This window comes from Tachypleus tridentatus, chromosome 9 (genome assembly GCF_004210375.1).
Source record: "Tachypleus tridentatus isolate NWPU-2018 chromosome 9, ASM421037v1, whole genome shotgun sequence".
Taxonomy (NCBI): Eukaryota; Metazoa; Arthropoda; class Merostomata; order Xiphosura; family Limulidae; genus Tachypleus; species Tachypleus tridentatus.
In genome coordinates, this window is record NC_134833.1 from 121,225,576 (window position 1) to 121,248,426 (window position 22,851).

Here is a 22,851-nt window from a genome sequence, read left to right on the forward strand (position 1 = left end):
AAATCCCTCAGGGCTATGTTTTGAGTGTCACACTTTTCAATATAAAGATTAATGCCATCACTGAACAACTCCCTCTTAGTGTTACAAATGGGTTCTATGTCGATGACTTTCACATCTCCTCTCAGTCGTCGAACGTGAGGTATATTGAGCGGCAGCTACAGACTGCCCTCAGTCATTTACTGAAGTGGACCACGGCAAACGGCTTTAACTTCTTTCTCTCTAAAACCATTTGCATGCACTTTTGCCACTGACACGGTATTTACCCTGATCCTGAACTTCGTATCGTTAAAGTTGTACTGCCTGTGCTCCCTGAAACAAAGTTCTTGGGGCTTATCTTTGACCATAAGCTGACCTTTATACCACAGGTCAAGCAGCTATGGGGCAAATGTACAAGAACACTGACCATCCTTCGTGTCCTCTCTTCCACCATATGGGGAGTGGATCGATGTTCTGTGCTAAAGACATATCGTATTCTTATTCGTTCAAAACTTCACTATGGATCACTAGTCTATGGCTCTGATAGGACTTCGGCCTTAAAGATGCTGGACCCCATTTATCATCAAGCACTTCGGCTTTGCACTGGGGCTTTCTGTACTTCCCCAGTTTAGAGCTTATACGTAAAGTCTCATGAACCTTCTTTGCAGCTCTGCCATTTGCAACTGTCTTTACTATATGCTTTAAAACTTTGTTCCTTACCAAAGCATCCCACCTGGGGTTGTGTTTTCCTTCCTCGATTGGCCATACTTTTTAGAATAGACGATCTGACATTGTTCCTTTTGCCCTTCGTATCCAGGTGCAGTTGGAAGAATTGGGTCTGTCCTTGGATAACATTGCTGTATCCATTGGTCAGCCCATCCTACCATGGTTTCTTACAGTCCCCAAATGTGACCTATCTTTAAGTCATCTGAGAAAAGCAGACAATTCTGATTGGAAATGCTGTCTGTTATTTGCTGAACATCTTTCGAACCATCCTTCCACTCCTATTTATACAGATGGTTCGAAATCAGGTGAATGTGTGAGCTCTGCCATGGTTTGTTGTGGTTCAGTGGTTGCATGCAGAATCCCCTCTACTGCTTCTGTGTTCACTACTGACTACTGAACTGTACGCCATTTCTCTTGCCCTGGATCACATAGAAGCTAAGCAGTACTCAAACTGCACTGTTTATACTGACTCACTTAGTTCTCTACTGGCCCTGGAATCACTTCACGTTAGTTCACATCCTGTTCTCGCTGATATTCAAAACTGACTGGCTCAATTATCTTTAACATCTACTTCTATCCAGGTTTTCTGGATACTGGGCCATATTGGTATTTGTGGGAACGAGCTCGCCAACGCCGCAGCTTTATCTATCTGCTCTGGCACTATCACTACTGTGCCTGTCTCGGCTCCGTGCCAGTTGTCAGTCGACATGGAATGAGTAACGTGACAACAAGCTTTTCCAAATAAAACCCTATATTGGACTTGGCCATCTTGCTTCTGTAAGGATCGGAAAGAGGAAGTTGTTTTGACAAGATGATGCATTGGTCACAGTTTTTTAACTTATCATTTTCTCTTATCTGGAACTGATGCACCAGTGTGTAGTCTGTGTGATACTTAGGTCACAGTAAACCACATTTTACTTTCTTGCCATCGTTATTACTCTCAACGACGGCTACATTTTAACCATATTCTGTCCCAAGGTCTGCCCATTACTTTAGATAGTTTTATTAGTGATGCTGACACTGTCCACCTTCGAAATGTTTTTAGTTTTTTTTAAGGCCATCAATCTTTTTAATGGAATTTAAGTCTTTTAATTTGTATGTTAGATCTTTAATGTTAATGAGATTCCCTTTTAGAATTACAGTCCATCTAGTTCAATTTGAAGTTATAAAATGGCCGTATAGTCAAATAACTCGAAACCAGGACTGGAAAGGCCGACTTCAGGTGACTAACGCTCTTGTTCAAACTTCCTGTTTGAACTACCTATTAGTCACCCTGGCGAATTATTATTAAAATTTTGCAATAGGTCTTTTAAAACTTTTATTACTTTACTTTTTGAAAATGTCCATAACGTCAAATAACTCGAAACCAGGACTGGAAAGGCCAACTTCAGGTGTCTGACGGTGGTTTTTGTACTTACCTTTTAGTCTTACTGTCAAATTATGATAATTACAGTTATGCTACAGAAAGTCCTCTACAACTTGTATTACTGTAATTTTTCTCTTAATGCTGTAGACTAGATGTAAACACTGGTTTAATGCGTTTTTAACTTTGTTTTGTTTTACCTTAATTTCCTTTTATAAATTTCCTAATTTTACTTTAATTTTAACCCTTTACTGGATTTTTGACACAGATAGCCTCGCTACTTTGTGCCATAAAACACTAAATCAACCAACCAAACATACAATCTACTTGTTTTTGCCTTTGATTGTGCTTGTCTGTTAAGTCAACATTATTTTACTGTGTTATTTGTTATGCCCCGTTTCTTTACTTGTCTTAAATTTAGTTGAATTTGGAGAATTCATATTTTCGCTGCATAAAAATATTTATTGGCAAGCTTTCAGTTATCCTACCAAACTACTGGAAGGGAAATTTATGAACCTGAGAATACCACATAACTATTTTTTTAACATAATAATAATTTAACATATTCATAATTTTCATTTTTACCCACATGAAACCATATTTTAAATACAGCACATTTTAACTTTTGCAAACATCAACACATGCTTTAGATGAAAATACTATTTATTTGTATTTGACATTAAGCCATGTTTTAGATAAAACGTTTAATTTTTATAAATATCAAGCCGAGTTTTAGCTTTAAAACGTTAATTTTTACCGGTATTAAATCGTGTTTTAAACAAAATACTGTCTCAAATGCCCTGGTGCGTTTAATCACATACTGTATGATTTGTTTTACTGAATCGAAACGCTGGTGTTTTAATGAGTCAGGGCTTGAGGTCATAGGCGCGGAAATTTTCGGTGTTTCGTTATGACATATTATTCTATTCTGATTTTTCAATGTGCCAGCACCTCCTGACGCGCAGTAATACAAGTTAAAACTATGTGATGAAATAGTTTGAAACTTCAGGCGAAGTCTGTACAGATTGTATAACTGCAAACAAAATAATTTATTTTCATGTGGTAATTATATAATTTTTGCTGTTTAGAAATTCAAAAATATTTCACTCTTACATATTTTTAAAGAAACAAATAAATATGTTTACTTTGTCAAATAAATATTAGTTATTCGATTTGATGTCTTTCCACATTCTTATAAAACTTTCTTTAAAAGTTTTTAGTCTGTTTAGATTAATTAGTTAACGTCCCGTTTAATTCAACTATGTTTACAGTCACAGGATATAATAAAAGGTTTTCTTTTACGGTACCAAAGTATAAAAATGCTATTTTTTAAACTGTTAATAAGAAGATCTAGTTTAGTATACTTGATAAGTTTTTAACTTGCTTTATATCATTTGCATATATAATTTTTACAGTTATTTTAGGTAATTTTACTTGCTCTTCCAAGCAAGAGCTTAGGCCATTTATGCCTAATATATCACGTGTTTATTAATAATATCAACAAGGCCTAAGGCAGCCGTCGTGTTAACGAAAGGAAACTTAATACAAATTACTCATTATTATCATAAGACATTATTGTAAAGCCTATTACATTTTTAAAAATGCACTTTTTATCTAGTCACTTAGAGGGTTTCAATAATTAAAAACATAGATATAAACTAGAATGGCCAGTCACTATTATTTATCACTTGAGGGGGTGGCAGTCACTGCTTTGGGTTGAATTCCAAATTGGGAGACAGTATAAAATAGCTGGGAATAACAGTCGTAAATCTGAGTAACGACTTGAAAGAATAAAGGGAATACAGTGCTATGCCATTAACTGTTACACGCGCCATAACTGAGAGTCCAAGGTAGAGGGTGTTACGTTCCACAAGTAAAATGGTTTTTTCTATAATCGTGAACATAGTGGTTAGTTCGAATTGACGTGGATCTAGTTTCAAACTATACATGTGAGTTTTTTGTTTGCTTAAGAAAGTTTTTGTCCTATACAAGTCGGCATGATAGTTTGATGACTTTTGATTTGAAATGCTGGCTATATTAATTACTCGTATAAGTTGAAATACTCATTCAAAACATTCTGATGTCGCTTGCTGGCAGTAAGATACGCCAGCAAATTATACGCTATCTACAGATACTAGTACCATGTACATTCACTTTTGACGATGTCACTGAGTATCAAGGTAAACTTTTATTATTTATTAAATATTTGACTTCACTTAATGGATGAGAGAAGAAATTCAGGTTAATTTGTATGGCTTGAGACAAGTCTAGAGTGACCGCTGTCGTTAAGGCTGATCTTCGAAACGATTTAAACATGAGGGAAATATTGTCAATCAACGCATTCTCGGAATTACGTGAGAGATTAAATTTTTGGAGGTGGCCCCTTCTAGTCCAGATACTTGAGTTGTCTGTGTTATTATGATAAATAATCAGTTTGTAAAACAAATGGACGAAAATGTTTTGTTTTTTTGAACAACAACAAAAGATTATTATGTGTTTGTTTTTTGACTTTCGCGCAAAGATGCACGAGGTTTACACGCACTAGCCGTTCCTAATTTAGCAGTGTAAAACTAGAAAGAAGGCAGCTAGTCATCACCACCCACCGCCAACTCTTGGGTTACTCTTTTACCAACGAATAGTGGGATTGACCGTTACATTATAACGTCCCCACGGCTGAAAGGGCGAGCATGTTTGATGCGACGGGGATTCGAACCCGCGACCCTCAGATTAGGAGTCGAACGTCTTAACCTACTTGGCCATACAGGGTCCGAAGAAAAATATTAGTGCAAATGTAATGTATATAGAATAGTGCTTATAACAGAGTGAGGCCTAGTTTTATTACAGTGTACATACATGTATGTGCCTTTCTATTTTGTTACATTTAATTATATGTGTCAAATATCAGTTAAGTGTATTAGATATATAAATGTTTTGCACAATGTCGATTGTGTATTTGCAGGTTTACATGAAAACAGAGGACTACAGAAATGATTCTCATATGAAATAGAATAATGTGGCAACCATATAATTACGATTTGATTTAATGGTGAAAATTGTCAATCATGCTGTAATTATATTCCTGCAGTGTTCTTGAAACTAATTCACTGTAGCGTACTGTACTCAGTTGGAAAAGTCAGGCCTATGTCCTTGGTATTTCTTTACTTAATGTTTGTAAGATCTGTGAAATTACTCTGACATACGAGGTGTGATCAAAATGTTCTAAGACTTCATTTTTATTCTGAAGAATAATGTACATACATCAGTATTATATGTTACCCCCTTCAAAGTAATCTCCGCCCAGCTGATACATACTTGTTTCAACGTTCTTGCGATTTTCGAGTTTTACTCGCTGGTAAACGACAGTCTTCCTTAAGCAGTCATCAACAAAGGCAGTTCTTAACACTTCGAGGATTTCTTTTCCCCCTTTACCATTTTTCAGATAAAAATTGATGCAAACACGTTGCTTTTCTTTTCAATCCATTTTTATTACGTCAGGGGCAAGAGATACGTCTGTCTTTGAACTCGTTTTTCGTAACACGGGTATAAGGTCTTGAAAATGGCTTGTTCGTGGGGTGGATCACTATTTGTACTTTGTACACACGTTAGTGAAGCTCACTGCCTTTGTAGGTACCTGTAACACTAGAAGTCTCAAAACATTTTTATCAGACCTCGTGCATTACCCATAAAGCTGTTTTATCAACAAAATATATTTAAGGTAATTAATGAAAATTGGATTTATATTTTGATTTTTCTATTTGCTGTTAGACTGGTAGATTAAAGTTATTGCACAAATGTAAATTTATACGAATTGAAAAAGGACCATTATGCACTGTATTGATGTGTCCATGACTGGAAAAAGTACTGTTCATGAAAAGTTAGGTATGTGCATAGGACGTAGAGGTACCTACAGCAGATATTGTACACATATTACACTATATAACACAAATTTTGTTCCTGGATAGTATGTGTTATTTCTTACTTGCTTATGTTGTAAAAGTAGAGAAAATGGCCATTATTCCCTTCAAACTTTGCTTTTGTGACCTGGATAATGAAATTTAGAAATTAACATATTTTCTATGTAAACACGGGCAAATTTGCGCATTTTCATTTACATAAGGTTTGAATAAAACAACATATGAATCAAGATTTACATGTATTTATACTAAAGTTATACAAAAATGTTTAGAAGTTAATAGTTTTTCGAGATGGCTGCTTTCTCTTTGGCGGAGTGGATACAGGGAGTTCAGGGAAGTGTGGCACTGGGGCGATGGATGATGGAAGGTCCCGATACATGATAGCAGATGCATTCTTGCCAGCCCGGCGTTTGGAAGGGTCCACCATGCAGAAGTAGCAATTGCTTGAGTAGTCAGTGGGTTCACACCAAATTCTTGGAATAGCGAACTTCATGGCTCTCATTTCCCCTCTGTACCATCCTGCAAGAGGGCAAAATAAATTTGTTATTATGAAGAATAAATTTATTTCATCCACAACTAATGTGTAAGAGGTTCATGGAAAATATTTTATATGATATTTTTCTATACTATTTGAAATTTAAAAAGTAAATTACAAGATATTTAAATTTTAAAATGTCTAAAATTTGTATAATATAAAATCTTACTATTCAAGCAAGTAAAAATTATCCGTCTTACCTTTTAGAGTTTTTTTTTTGCAGTGCTCGCAGGTAAAATGAGGTGTCCATGATTTGTCTTGATCCCCGACAGGCATGCCGAAATATGCCTTACAGGCTTCACACATTTTAGCAAATGCTGTCACAGAGTACTTTTTCGCTCTTGTCTAGATAAATTGGCCACATACATAGCAGAATGCGTCTGGAGAATGCTTGCAGCTTCTTGATGCCATCTATAATAAAATCAAATAGGTCTGTGTGCTCACTTAAGCAGCTAGAGCTAAACTGAAGTGGTGAGTGGTGAGCCCCTGTATAGATGTATATATATATTACGATGTAAAGTTCTAGAAAATTCTCGTAAGTTCACAATATTCTAGAAAGTTTTTGAAATTTCTTGGAAGTTTGAGAGCATTCTCTATCAGCTACTTAGCACTGAATTTATTTTGGATGTTCTGGAAAATGGGTAAATTTGAAAATTTCATTACTCAGGTCACAAAAGCAAAGTTAGAAGAGAAAAATAGGTCTTTTCGGTTTACTTTAGGCATAAGAAATTGAGAAATAACACTTTCTACCCAGGAACAAGAAAAAGTAAAAATTTTGTTACATAGTGTTATTGTATGCATAACTTGTCACGTGTTTCTGAAGTCAGCATCAGTTAAATATATCAGGTCAAATGTACACACTATTTTCCTGCTTTAATCAGCATACGTCTTGTACTACACCAGTAATATATAATTTCCATATAAAATAAAATGCTTTGCATAATTAAGTAACCTGGCTATGTCGACATTCAAAAGTGAATCCTACTGTGAGAAATGACATTTGATTTTAATGTCAGGGTGTTCTTAATAGCCACTGCTCTAATGAGGAGAATGTTAAATTTCACCCAGAAGAGTTTCTTCTGATTATAGAATAATAATAATAGTGAAATATCTTAAACTAGGTTTCACCAAGATTATAAATGTACAGTATCGTGATGATTTTTTTTTTCAATAAGAGGCTCGTTATGTACATGAGTTAAGCTGCAATAAAAATTGAAGGGCCTTTCTACCATAATAGAGGCTGAAATGTTAACTTCAAATGGTATGTTTATTTAGCTTATTTACCCATAAATGGTAATACCTTATTTTTCTTTTTATAATTTTTATTTTTTCAATTATTTTTTCTTCTTATTTGCTTTGGAAAACAGTCACCTTCCCACAACAGAGTGCAGACAGTAATGGTTGATATAGATGTGGGACTTTGTGAGCTTAAGCACCTACATCTCGCTCTCCTAATTTATATTTCTATATTCTATTGCTATTCCTTTGTTTTATTTCTTTATGTGAAACTAGCAAATGGAGGTTAAGACTGATAGATGGTGTATCCATACCGCAATGTGTGTCATACTTCCGCAGTCACCTCCCAAACCTAGGGTGCATTTTTATCCCACATTATAGCTTGTACACTGGGATCCTTTCAATCAGTGCAGTGTATTTTGTTTTTATTTTTTAATTTATTTTTGTTTCGGCTTGTTTTCGCTTATACCAAACTAATATATATTTTTCAAGTATTTGTGTCATTTTCTGTCACAAATTATCAAATACATCTGAATTCATTTTATTACATTATATCTTAATTTTTCCTGATTATTTCCATCCACTTTAGTTAAGAACCTTAGCTACTCGAAGATGCAGTTACAAAAATAACATTCCCCCACCTCTTGACCCCCAGTAAAATGGACATGTTGCACCGTCTATTGTTCATTGGCAAAAATATTTGACATTTATACTTTTATGTGGCATATAATAAACACAAAGGATTGGTTTGGTTTGTTTCGAATTTCGCGCAAAGCTTCTCGATTGCTATCTGCACTAGCCCTAGAGGGAAGGCAGCTAGTCATTACAATCCACTGCCAACACTTGGGCTTCTCTTTTACCAACGAATAGTGGGATTGACCGTCACATTATAACGCTCTCACTGCTCAAAGGGCGAGCATGTTTGGTATGACGGGGATTCGAACCCGAAACCCTCGGATTACGAGTCGAGTGCCTTATCCACCTGGCCATGCCGGGCCAAACACAAAGGAAAGGGAATATTTTACTCTTACGATTTCCCTCTGAACTAAATTCAATGTATTCTGCATATGAAACGTCATATATTAGTATTTTAAGAACGATGTTTTACATTACGTTGTAAGATAAAATCGGGGTTAAATCATCTTGAGTTGAAAATTTATTAAAATCAAATAACAAAATTATCCAAATGTGTAATAGACAGAAAACGGACATAATTTTAAGGTGAAATAGCTTTGCCATCCCAACAACATTGCAACACGTATCAATGGCAGTCACTTGATTTTCAATTTAATATTATTTATATCTACGATTAGTAAACCTTTTTGAATTATTATTAACAAATACGTTGTTCATTGTTAAAACAAAATATAAAATATATGTTGTTGTTTTTTCAGAGGAAATAAATTTTGATCATCATCTGGTTGTATTCGTAGGTTCAAGAAAAACTTCGGGTTTCTTTAGAAAAAACTGCCACTTTAGAAAAGGAGCTAATGAGGGCTAATGAAGAAGTAAGTTCGCTTTGAAAAATAATTTCTGTCATGATTCCTCGTATGCATATATGAATTTACAAAGTAGGAAACATTTTGGTTAGGATAATTTAAATCAGTTGCAGTAACTGGCAAGGCTTTTACTAAAGTATGAATAACGTTTCATTGTAGATACATTGTAGGTTCATAGTGTTCACATTTTCCCTGTAAAATGCTAAAAAGTTTTTTATTTTTATTTTCGATTTTCTTATTTTCATCTTTCGAAGCTCTGCTCAAATAAGTGGTTGAGTCTAACAACGCAAAATGCATATATTTTATTTATGTTCATTGGCCTTAAGATTTTGGCCAGCAGTGTACGTACCAATAACAATTCATAAAAGAATGAAGTTTGGATAGCAGATTATTTATAAATATAAATTAATAAGAAGGTATATTTTGGATGGTAGAATATTTATAAACATAAAAAAGTTTAATGTAATAATAAAATCCTGAATAATAGACTTGATGAGCATGATAGTAGAATTTGTTGATTTTAACCGTGACGAGCAAGATTTGGATGGCAGAAATTTTATAAATATGCCAATTAAAATATCTGTTAATTACGAAGGAGATTTTATTATGGCAGACTTTTATAGGAATGTGAAAGTCATTTGGGTAAAACAGACTTTATAAACAATGCAGTAATATATGCTAAAGAGAAAGAAAATTATAGTTCAAACTTTATAAATATATTAAATTCGATTGTTCCTTAACATACAGTTGTGTATTTACTTTAAATCTTGACATATTGCTTTACACACTTACATCTTGGTGTTATACAACTACTCCTGTTTCTTTATTTGTACATTTATCTTAAATTGTTAAAAGGTTTTTAATTGGAAGTAGCCTGTTAATAAATATATTTAGTATGACAGACTATGTATGAACATTCTAGTACCTGTGTTTTTATAAAATGTTAAGAAATTAATTTGTCATAATGCAAAACAAATATTGAATTATATTAAAATTAATTTTGCAAAGTAATGTATTTATATGTTAAAAAGAATAAGACATTTTATTTGATGTAGTTAATTATGGCTTTTCATTAAATAATTGAATTGAAGAAGCTGACCTTGTAATATTTATAACATGATGTAGTTATGGATAGTGGAACACTTGATGAAATAGTTTTACTAATTCAGATACAGCATCTCAGAAGTAGTGCGGGTGATGGTAAGAAAAGTCCAGGAAGTCCTGAACATTCTAAAGTGAGACTTTGAAATTAATTTATATCTTTAGCTCTTATAATATGTATTTAATAATTTCGTTGTTCCTACTCTGGTAGTAATTTTAACACTAACATTAAACTGTTTTCAATAGTTTTGTAAAATCCAATAGAAGCTCAGTTATTTACGATTCGTTTACGGCATTGAAATCGACATCATTTATTTTCTATTTATCTCTATGGCCCGGCATGGCCAAGCGTGTTAAGGCGTGCGACCCGTAATCTGAGGGTCGCGGTTTCGCATCCCCGTCGCGCCAAACATGCTCGCCCTTTCAGCCGTGGGTGCGTTATAATGTGACGGTCAATCCCACTCTTCATTGGTAAAAGAGTAGCCCAAGAGTTGGCGGTGGGTGGTGATGATTAGCTGCCTTCCCTCTAGTCTTACAGTGCTAAATTAGGGACGGGTAACAGAGATAGCCCTCGCGTAGCTTTGTGCGAAATTCGAAAACAAACAAACAAACAAACAATTTATCTCTATATTTGTAGACAAATAAATGTGTGTACATTTATAAAACATTTTTTGTCCCATTCAAAATAAGGAAGCAGTTAACGTTATTTATCTTTTGGCTTAGTCCTGATTTCTCCTATATTAGTTTGTAAATTAATATTAAACCATACAATATATAGGTTTAATATTTCAGCATTATTTAGTGTATTGCACTGTGGTATGTAATAATACTGCAGGGACATCAGTCATGCTTTATACTCCAAACATTGCACATTTAGAAGGAAAACATGTCACATTCTATGTATAGAAGCTGAGAAGCAACTCTATAATGTTTAAAAATACAAAACTATGTATAAAAACAGAAGATGTAAGACAAAGTTTAGGAAGAAATCAGATGAATACAATAGTAAAAGAATCGATGAAAACTTTTAATTTGGCACCTTTTGGGCCTAAACCCTTCTTTATGTGATAGCTGTTAAACACACTCAAATGTACTTTTGATTGAAGTTCAAACAGCCACTTTTTTGTTTATTCAACCTACACCAAACATTTAGTTTATATGTATGTTTAGCAAACAATATTGGTGACTTGTATATTTTATTTTACTGATTTATGAAGTTAAATTATTATGAGGTCATTACAATGATTTGGCACAGCTATAATCAGATAAATGGTTTATTCATTTAAGGCTTTGATTTATTTAGTCAATTTGTAATCATATAAATGGTATTGGCTATTTATCAGAAAATTCTGTTTTTTTTTTCAGTTAACTTATAACAAGATCATTATTGTAATTTACTAAAGTTTCTGATTATTCAAGTAAAGTGATTAACAAAAATCATTATTATGGCCTACTCGCATAAGTTTTTAATTTCGCTGTCATTCTGTAACAAGATTATTATTATTATAGTTTAATTATTTTAAATTTCCAGTTTCTTGATTCAGCTTATAATCAAATCAGTATAAAACTTTGTTTAAGTTTCTGATTTCTCGAGTCAAATTATAATCAGGTTATTATTATTTTAAACTTAGCATGTTTTTTATTTTTGTAGTTAATTTGTAATAATGTATATTTTCTTGTGGTTTATTTAGATTCAGTGTCTTATTGGTTTCATTAATTAAATTTAACAGTTAAATTGAATGACATTAAAATAACATATATAAAAAAAATATTTTTATGATGGTAAATGACTATTTTATATATATTTAACATAAAAATATATATATCACTCAGAATTTAAAATTATCATTATATTAATGTTAATGATTTAAATATATGTAAATAACCTCCTTATTCTTTTTCACAATATTAACAGAATTGTTACTGCAGACAAGTTGGATTTTTGTGTTAAACTTTTTAGTTCTGTTTATGGAGTAAAGTATGTTAGTGAATAACTGTATTTTGTATTTATGTACAATATAAAAAATGAGTCTTAAAATTAATTAATTTAGCTTACTTAACTTAGAAGTTTTTTATTCGTTTTGAGGTACCAAGATTGTTTTGGTTATAAATTTAAAATAAATCTTTATGTGTGTCTTCAGGTACCAAACGGATCAACAGAGGTAATAATTGAGGCAGCTAAGATGGTAGAACGCAAGGAAACTGTGGAAAAGCAGACTGCTGAACTTGAAACAGCAAGGGTAAAAATCTCAGAACTTGTGAAAAAGGTTCAGGACATGGAAGAAATGTTGACTTCTTCACAAAAAGAGGTGTCAGTGCTACAGATTGAAAACGCAAAGTTAACACATGTCCTCAAAGAGGTAAAAAGAAAACCTAAACATCAAAATTTGAATAATTATGTAATATAATGATAAAGCGAAAAAATTTAGGAGTTGAAGATTTTAACTTAAAAAACATCTATACAGTGTTTACACTATGCAGTGCTTTCAGTATCTGCAACTACCTTATTTTATTATCTTAAAAATACATTACAAAAAACAAAAACCACCATACAGCAGATGAGAATTTGCCCTACATGTAAATAAAAATTCTTACCTTTATTGTCTGGTGGAATGTTACTAAAAATATTTCTGTCCATGTATATTTTTATGGTAGGAAGTATGTAAAAACAGCCCTAGGTTCTCAAACTTTCTTGCTGCTTTGTTACTTTTATCCTAATAAACTAAAGAATGCGGTTATTTAAATCTCACTTTCAGTGATTTATTCCTTAAGTTAAAAACAAGTAAAACAAAGACAAATAGTATTACACATACAAGTGAGACAAATAAATATTTTACCAATAACACATTTAAAATGGTAAGATGTATCTTACTTAGTAAGAAGGGTGTCAGTAGAAGTAGAACCACCATACTGTATGGATTCATCTTTTGTCAGATTAACCTATATTCACAATGAAAATATTAGCTAAGGTGATATGAAGTTGTTCATTTGAAAGTTCAAAATAATATAACTAACTGAGATTTATACAAAACTGTAAAATAATTGTTACCATGAATAAGTTTGGAAAAGCTGTATGTGGTGAAAAGTAGTTTTAAATGTGTAATGTGGATTTTGGTTACATTTTACAGAGGTTTATTTACACTTTATAAAAGCAATGCAGTGACATGTCAATGTATATAAGAGCCATTAGTGATTATAGTTCTTATTATATTTCAGTCAATCAGTCATGGTGTCCTCTCCAGTTGAGGAGAGTTGATTACTATGGTTCTACATTTTCCTTTATTCACACTTCTCTATCCATATTATATTAAGTCCACAGCAAATTCCCACAAGTTAGTATACAGTACCCTAATTGATAGACTTGTGTCTAAACATAACATAATGTTTAGGGACAACAAGAGACCCATTAGTCCATTTTGGCTGTCCCATCCTCTTAGCCAAGTTTTTTTTTTTCATATTCTGCTGTTGCATGCTCAGTAATTAAGTACAAAATTTACTAAACTTTTAGAAATTTTAAATCTGTTTTATTAGAGAAAATGAGCAATTACAGCCATCAATGTTTAAAATTCACATTAGTTTGACTGCAACGAAGCAGTTATATGTAAGCGTTCATCTAGATTTTGCATGATGGGTTGTTAAACAGAAGTATTTTAAGCAAGAACAAATATTTATTTTCAAACATCTAACCTGTTGAACTAAAGGTGCAGTAGTTTAAAAATCACTTTAGTTATTATTTCATTTAGAACATTGCCCAGAAAGAGAACATCTACATTAGAAAACGAAATACCTGAGTGCCCAGCAAGAATCAACATTAATTCATAACTTAAAGAATTGATTAACAAGTGAGGGTCCTCTCCCACAAATCAATCAAACTAGGATAGCCAAAAACTGGTTGATGGATGCTGTTAAGTTACTGTCTAGTCCTTAGTCTGCTGCTTCAGAACTAAGTACGGCTATTTATCGACACTTTGCTTTACAGAAAACATAAACAAAATAACAATTCACTAGTTATCTGTTCAAAACAGTGCCTGACCATAGTTTATGTGTATGAGGAAAAGGTGTACACATGTGTTTCTAGATTAAAAAAAAAAAGTCCTAATGTTTCAAATAATCAATTATAATGCTTTTCAGAATGTTAGGTTTTGGCATGTGTTTTTGTAGGTATAAAATGTAAGTTGTGACGTATTTAGTATCTTTATTTTCTTTCACAGTTAATACTCAAATATTCGACAATAATACCACAAAAAACAATTGTGGCTGGAAGAAAATATCACAGCTCTTTACAAGAAAAGATGTATGTGAGAATTTTAAGAAAGTTGCTACAAAATTCAACTTGTCAAAAAAGAGAGCTTTCCAGTGACTCCTTAAAATGTGTGATCACTTATAATAGAAGCTCATTCAGATTATAGCAATCCCATTTTTCCACATACCTCTCAAGTTAACAATAAAAATTTGATCCTTTTTAGTTTGCTTAAATGTGAGCGCAGAAACTAACATCCACATACAGTGTAAGGTCATTGGAAAATTTGTCAGCTGGTGTGGTCTAAGATTGACCTATCCATCTTTGATAGTAGCTTGTTAAAATAATGTATACTGTTTTTGGTTAGCTGGATAAAAGAATCCTAGCCTCCCGCTGATTAAAGCCAATAATGGAGGAAGTAATTCCAAGGCCAGTGCTGGATGTAGAACATTTTACCTGTAAAGTGAAATTAATCCTAACTACTAGTTAGTTTAGTTTTTTATATTTATCTTTTATAATAATTCTTAATCATCTTTTGCATTCTATCTTAATCCTCAAAGGAATCTATAAAAGTTGTGATTTTTTATGTTCAATCTATGAGTTAGAATTTAGTTCATCTACTTAAGTAGGTGGTACAAAGTTTTGAACTGTTAATTCCTCTTTTATTATTATTTCAAGTTGGAAAAAAACATTTAATAAATAAAAATAAACCCACATATGTGTGTTTGTAAGCATATCTGTATATGCATATGTGCAGTGTTTGAAATGGAAACTTTAGAGGTCCTATTTTGAAACTGTATTAGTCCCGTATTAGTATAAGGGTATCAGTGCACATGTTTAGTGTTCTGGTGAGTGTCAGTATGGCATACCACTATATACCAGTTTATTTTGGTCACTGCATATATATATATATATTTATATTGAATTAAGAGTGTGATGTGAAGTATGATGGCATGTTCACTAACAGAAAGGTAAATTATGATATTCTACAGAGTGAGAAAAGGGTTAGAACACTAGATGAAAGGCTGGAATTGAATGAACAAAAGCTTTCTCAGTTTTCCATGAGAGTTGAAACATTACCAGTTAAAGAAATTAAACTTCAGCAACAAATGGAAAAATCTCAGGTATGTTGAAACATTTATAATTTTCTGTCAACTACAATATTTAAACTGTGACGATAGTAAAAATGTATATAATCCACTTATGAAATGTCAAGTATTACTCACAGTATGAGCTATTCAGTACATTATGGGATTGCTAAAAACATTTGTCACTCCAGACATAAATGGTATGACTAAACAAATATGAGTCATCTGCTGTGTGTGAATAGTATAGCTACACAAAATTTTGAACATGCTTAGTGTTCTAATAAACATTAACCACCTGGAACATGTACACTGGAAATAAGTAGAAATGGTTTAGTTGTCATAAAACACAAAATTACACAGTGGGCTATTTGTGCACTGTCCACCATGAGTATCAAAACTGATTTTTAGCAGTGTAAGCCTGCAGACCAATCATTTCACCACTGGAGGGAAAATTAGAAATGAGCTTGTCAAGATATATAAAGTTGGTTGAAGACAGGATATTCTCAAGACAGGTACTGTGTGGCTACAGACATTAACCAGGAAATACATTTACAGTTTGCATAGATCTAAACAAAAAAGAAACAATTAGAATGTGTTTCATATGGCTACAGGCATTAATTGGTTAAGATATCCATAGTGTGGCTACAGTCATTTGAAAACTTGTGAAATTTTGCTACAGATATTAATCAGTGTGGCAACAGACATGATCCAGTAAATTATTTATAGTCAGTTGAAACTTGTAGAATTTGGCTACAATTATTAACCAGTCAGTGCATGTATAGTACGGCTATAGATATGGTTTAGTCATGGACATATATAGTAGGACTAATTCTCCTTCACGTAAATAAAAATGGCCACTTTGATATAGTGGAACTGTCAAGGTTTCCCTTCTAATTCAGATTACATCAAGGCATTGATTGATTCTTATCATCCTGTGTGTCTTTCCTTACAGGAAACATTTTTGCAGTTTTCTTTTTCTTCACACAATGATAGATTGTGTGATGGACGATTGCATGGAGGTGTGGCATTGCTAGTTGGCCAGCACGTGTCTGCTCTGTCTTTGCCACTCAATACACCCTTGGAGGCCATAGCCATATGTATGTCATCCTTGGGTTGTCCTGTCACTGTCTGTTCTCTCCACCAGTCTCCTGGAGAGACTTATAATCAGTCAGACCTTGATATTTTTATTGAATTGAACAGTTACCATCTACCTTTTAAATCCTGGGGGACTTTAATGGACATAATCCTCTCTGGGGAGATGTTGATATTGATGGGAGGGGTTGCTCCGTATAGTGTATACTCTCGGATTACAACCTTTCTCTTATCAATACTGGAGTTTATACTTATTTTCATGCATCTAGTCAATCTTTTACTGCTGTTGACCTCTGTCTGCTCCCCTTCACTTTTCCCTCAGTTTTCTTGAAGGGTTGACAGTGATCCAATGGGGCAAGAGATCATTTTTCTAACATTTTGTGAAGGCTCATGATGTTACCACCCAACCTGCTTTTCTTGGTGAAAGCTGTGCCAGGCCAACTGGCCCTCTTTCATCGCTCTTTCAAAACTTGAACATGCTGTCGTTTGTCAGTCTAAAATCTCGACTCTTTTTCCATGGTATCCTCATCCATGGTAGAATTCTACCTGCTACATGGTATGACATGCTCATAAACTAGCTTGAAATAACTTTTGTAGGTATCCCACACTTTCAAGCCACATCGCTTTCCAGCAGGCCTGTGCACATGCTTGGCAGGTAAGATGTCAAAGCTAGAAGGAATCTTGGATTAAAGTGACAACTAGCATCTCTTCTACCACCAGTTCCAAAGTCATATGAGACAAGATTTGCTTCTCTTTCGATCTTGCTCTTCAATGACCAGGAAGTTGCTGATGCCCAGAGCATTGGCAATACTCTTAGCAAAAGCTTTTCATGTGTATCTAGCACTTTTGCTTCATCCCCCACCTTCTTAACCTCAAGACTTGGACAGAGTGATTGCCTCTTCCCTTTTGGGCAGATCATCTATATGAGTATCACTGCCCCTTTACACTGATAGAACTCAAGTTTACTCTTCATTGGTCTGGCAGTACATCAGTTGGACCCAATGATATTCACTACAAGATGATGACTTATTTCTCTTCTGCCTCTTTTGATATTCATCTGGTTGTATTTAACCAGATCTGGCAGGAGAATGCTTTTCCTATTGCTTGGCACCATGCTATTTTCCTCCCTTTCTCTAAGCCTGGGAAGGATCTCAAGATTTCTTCAAACTATTTTCCAATTGCTTTGACGAGCTGTCTCTTGTAAGATGTCAGTGAGGATGTGTCTCAGAATGGCTGGTGTGGGTGTTAACACTTTTACTGATAAAGCAGAGAACAATGTTTTGACTTTCCTAGATCATCTTCAGGTTAACAAAGAGAGTTTGCAACTGACTGTTGCTGGGCATGTTTCTTATGGAATGAGAGTATAAATGGGCATGGGATTGTAGGGAGTGATGTATTTAGATGTTAGGTTATTAATTAATATAGATATAATACTTAGGTATTTATATTGTTTAATTTTGGTTTTAGTTGTTGTGTAAGTAGGGCTTCTTTGATTTTGTATTTCTTTATATTTATTTCCCAGCAATGATCAGTTGCAAACTCTCTTTATTAACCTGAAGATGGCCTAGGAAGGTCAAAACATTGTTCTCTGCTTTATTAGTAAAAGTGTTAATACCCATACAAGCTGTACTGAGATACATTTTCACTTCAAATGGGTTTCTTGCTATCAATAATTACTTGGTGAGAATGGTTAATACTCATCTTGTTTTGTTTCTCAAGTCAAATAACCTCCTCTTGCTCACCCATTGCAGGTTCCAACGACAGTGCTCCACCATGGACCACCTGGTTTGACTTGAAACATCAATCAAGGAAACCTTTCTCAAGCGACATCTTGTTTCTATATTTTTTTACCTTGAGAAAGTTTGTGGTACCACATGGAGGTGTGGCATCCTGCAAGATCTCCATTCACATGGGTTGCATGGTCGTTCACCGATTTTTATTAAACATTTTTTAATGAACAGGCAATTCCAGGTCTGTGTGGGTTTGACAAATTCCTGTTCTTTTCCACCAGAACTTGAAGTCCCTCGGAGCTGTATCTTGAATGTTACACTTTTCCTTACAAAGATTTATGTCATCAGTGGACAATTTCCCTTACAGTTGCAAATGGTCTCTATGTCAATGACTGACTCAAGATGTGGAAGTCATCGAACATGAGGTTTACTGAGCTGCAGTTACAGACTGCCCTCAATTACTTACTGAAGTGCACCACGGCAAATGGTTTTACCTTTTCTCACTATAAAACCATGTGTATTCACTTCTGCCACCAACAGGATATTGATCCTAATCCCAAGCTCCATCTCAAAGAAGTTGTGCTTCCTGTGGTCCCCAAGACAAAGTTCTTGGGGCTTATATTTGACCATAAGCTGACTTTCATTCCCCACATCAAACAGCTATGCATCAAGCATACAAGTGCACTGAACATCCTCCATGTCCTCTTTTCCACCTCTTGGGGAACAGGTTGATATTCTATGCTAAAGATCTATTGTTTCTTCATTCCATCGTAACTGGACTATGGGTCTCTGGTCTATGGCTAAGCCAGGACCTTGGCTTTGAAAATATTGGACCCTGTTCATCATCAAGGGCTTAGGCCCTGTACAGGAGCTTTCCACACTTCTCTAGTACAGACTTTGTACACTGAGTCTCATGACTCTCCTCTAAACCTCTGCTGTTTGCAACTGTCTCTACTGTATGCTTCAAAACTTTGATCCCTACCTCAGCATCCCACCTGTGGCTGTGTTTTCTTTCCTCAGGTGGCCATGCTTTTTCAGAACAAATGGTCTACCATTGTTCCTTTTGGCTTTTGTGTCCAGGTCCAGTTGAATGAATTTGGTCTGTCCTTAGATGACATTGCTGTATTCAGACATTTTTTAACATAGGTTCACCGGTGACACTTAAAGTCCACTAAAACGTTTCTGAATGACAAATTTAGTGAAAAGGTTTTAATGTTTTATCTAAGTCTTCTTTTTCCAGTTTATCTCTCATGTAAGCTCCTAACTAATTTCCTTTAATCCTTTTTAAGTTACTTGCTGTTAAGTAGATTTAACTTTTAATTGTTATGTGGTTAAAAATTGGTAGTGTAAATGTATTTTTCAACTATATGTAGATAACCATTTGTTTTTTGTAGGTACTTTGACTGCATTGAGCTTTTTTATTATTTGATAAAATATAGACATTAATGAAGTATTTTTCAAACAAACATTTGATCCAAGGTATATATTTTCTGAGAGAGAGACTTAAATGCACGAATGGATAAAAAACTAAAAAAAACTAGTACCTTAATATTTAATTTTATATAGTCTTAGTTCTTTAAGATAATATATTTATAATAAACAGCATATATTTAATGGTATACTGAAAATGATAAACTCTATTCTTTACTCTTAGAATTATTCTAGTATTTTCTGTGTTCATGATTAAGTTCTTCTCTGTTTTCTTTGTTAAAAATCAATCTGTTTCATATTTTAGATCAGTTAATAAACTTTGTACTATTTAAGAAATTGAAAAATAATTTTTCTATGCAAAAGATTATAATAACATAGTCCTAAGTTAATATATTTTAATCTAATTTATCCAAACTACTCAGGCAAATGTTATGCCATTGAAAATGAGTATAACACAGCAAGCTAGGCTTTCAGTTTTGACACTTAAAACTACATCTACTTGAAAAAAAAAAGGGTTTAAACCATAGATAGATGGTGTACCAATTCTGAATATTTTAATTCCTATCTTAAAAAATAGAATCTATGTTTTAGAAATAGCAAAAATACTAAAACACAATGTTCATTTTTGTTTTAATAAACTGTTAATTTGCTTTTGTTTAAAACAAACAGCACCACATAATGCAAAAAACAGCATTAGAAAAATATCAAAGTAATTATATTTTAAAGAAGCTTTGGAAAAACCAAAAAACTTCTTTCAAGTATACATGAAACTAATTATGACATTGGAAAATTTAAATTAATTTATGGTAGATATCAAGCTCCATCTGACTTTTAACAGGTCTCTAGTTTACTACAACTCTGGTGTCCATTATGGTTGTGTTATATGTTAAAATTCCCTACATCCTTGATATGCACAAGAACATGTTACCTTCTTATTTGTATGCATATACATGGGGGTCAAAATATGCAACTACAACCTTTTACAGTATTACCTAACATGATAATGTGTACTTCATGTAAGAGCTGTCAATTATTCATTTTATCCTGTTGGCTTGGTGACACTCTGTTGTTAAAAAAAAGTAAAAACCAGAAATAATGTAGAGGAATACTGAAAATTATTGGAGATATGCATTTGGTACTTTTTAGGGTTTTTTCAGATGCAATACACAAATTTTCCGTGTTCATGAATATCATTTTACACTCTGATTTCTCATGAAATTTGACATCTCTTTAGAGCAAATACTTTTGTAATTTATCTATTTGTTGTGTGTGCAACAGACTTGTACTTTTATTAGGAGTTTTCCACACTTTGTGTTAATATGCATAGTAAATTATTAATTATAGTTAACATATCTTCTCCAATATAAGGTTAGCCCAATGGGCAGGGCATATGCACATTCAGTTACTTGGTATGGAGTGGTTTCCCAGCTCTGTCAAAAGCCATTTTACCATTATTACATAGCAGTATCCATTTTACTCTTGGTAAGTATGAAGACCCATTTTATTTTTAGCAGATACCAAGATCCAGTTTATTCTTTGTGGGTGTGAAGTCCCACTTTACTTTTAGTAGATACTGAGATTCAGTTTACTCTTGATGGGTATGAAGCCCCATTTTGCTTTTGGTAGATACTGAGATCCAGTTTACTCTTGATATATATTACAATCCATTTAACACTTGTTAGTTTACAAGATCGATTTTACTCTTGGAAGATATCAAAACCCACGTGCCTGGCAATGGTAAGTTGCAAACTATCTCTTTTTAACCTGAAGATGACCTATTGAAATGTTGTTTTCTGCTTTATTTTGGAAAAAAATGTTAGTACCCATACCAGTTGGGCTGAAATACAAAACCAAGTTTACTTTTTGTAGGTATTAGGATCCAGTTTAATTTTGATAGGCATTAAGATTTATTTTACTCTTGATGCAAAGAACTGTTTAACCAAGGATGGTTACTAAGAGATCAGTTTCACTCTTGGTTGTCGTTAAAATCCAGTTATCCCTTTGTTGTTTGTCCATATTATTTTTGTTCATGATAACAAACTCAAGTCACAACCTCTGTTTTGAAAAGTTGAATAACATAATTGTACATACTGTGTGTAATAATTGCACTTGGAACACGTATAAGATAGAAACTTTACTAACGTTGCTCATAACTTTGTTAGTTATTGTGATTTGATTTTGAGGGTATGGTAATTGTTATCTTAATTATACAAAACACTGGTATAAAATATTCTGGCCTTACACCTATGGTTGTATTAAATTTTAGATTATATATTTGGAAAGAAATGTTTTACATTTTTCAATTATTTTTGTAGTAGTTGTTCATCTAATTTTTGTTAGTACTTTTATATTATTAGAAGTCTTGGAAAAATAAACATTTGTCTCTTAATCAAACTTGAGCAGATCTGTAACTGAACTTCTTCCAAGGAGAGTCATTACATAATTATTCTGAGCTGAATGTTTATTTATGCATTTTAAAAATAACTTTAGATTGAAAGATAAGTAAAATATTTAAAATTTAGTTTATTGTTGTAATAGATTTGCAGTCTAGAAAAAATTACTATTTTAGAAAACATTTGTAACAGTTTAAATTGTTTCTATATTTTTTGTAGGAAACAACTGTCTGTGATTCTTCTGTGATGTACAGTGAACTGAATATGTTTCAAGATAGGAAAAGCTTAGATAGGTTTGTGATTGAACTTTTTTACTCTAATTTGATTTTTATGTACATCATACAAGTGAAATGAGTATTATAGTATTTTGTTTTATGGTTATAAGTATTTCAAAATATGTTTTTTGTTTGTTTGTTTGTTTTAGAGCAAAATCACTTTGAGCTATCAACTGTGTTCATTATGGGAAATTGAATCACAAATTTTAGCATTGTAACTCTGTAGACCTACATCTGTCCCATTGGGGAACA

General features: G+C 33.3%; 1 protein-coding gene across 2 annotated transcripts in view; it reads left to right on the top strand.

Annotated features, from left to right (window-relative positions):
* The window catches only part of LOC143226218 (liprin-alpha-1-like), a 106,313-nt gene that overhangs the window by 41,421 nt on the left and 42,041 nt on the right, over window positions 1–22,851 (top strand). Inside the window, exons 1-6 of one of the 2 annotated variants that reach the window (XM_076456925.1) lie at window positions 3,892–4,014; window positions 9,184–9,258; window positions 10,419–10,484; window positions 12,492–12,710; window positions 15,583–15,714; window positions 22,544–22,617. In XM_076456925.1, coding sequence (XP_076313040.1) covers window positions 9,241–9,258; window positions 10,419–10,484; window positions 12,492–12,710; window positions 15,583–15,714; window positions 22,544–22,617 — 509 coding nt within the window. In that variant the 5' untranslated portion in view covers window positions 3,892–4,014; window positions 9,184–9,240. Of the gene's footprint in view, window positions 1–3,891; window positions 4,015–9,183; window positions 9,259–10,418; window positions 10,485–12,491; window positions 12,711–15,582; window positions 15,715–22,543; window positions 22,618–22,851 lie in introns of those variants that run through there. The other variant, XM_076456924.1, reaches the window with a different exon arrangement.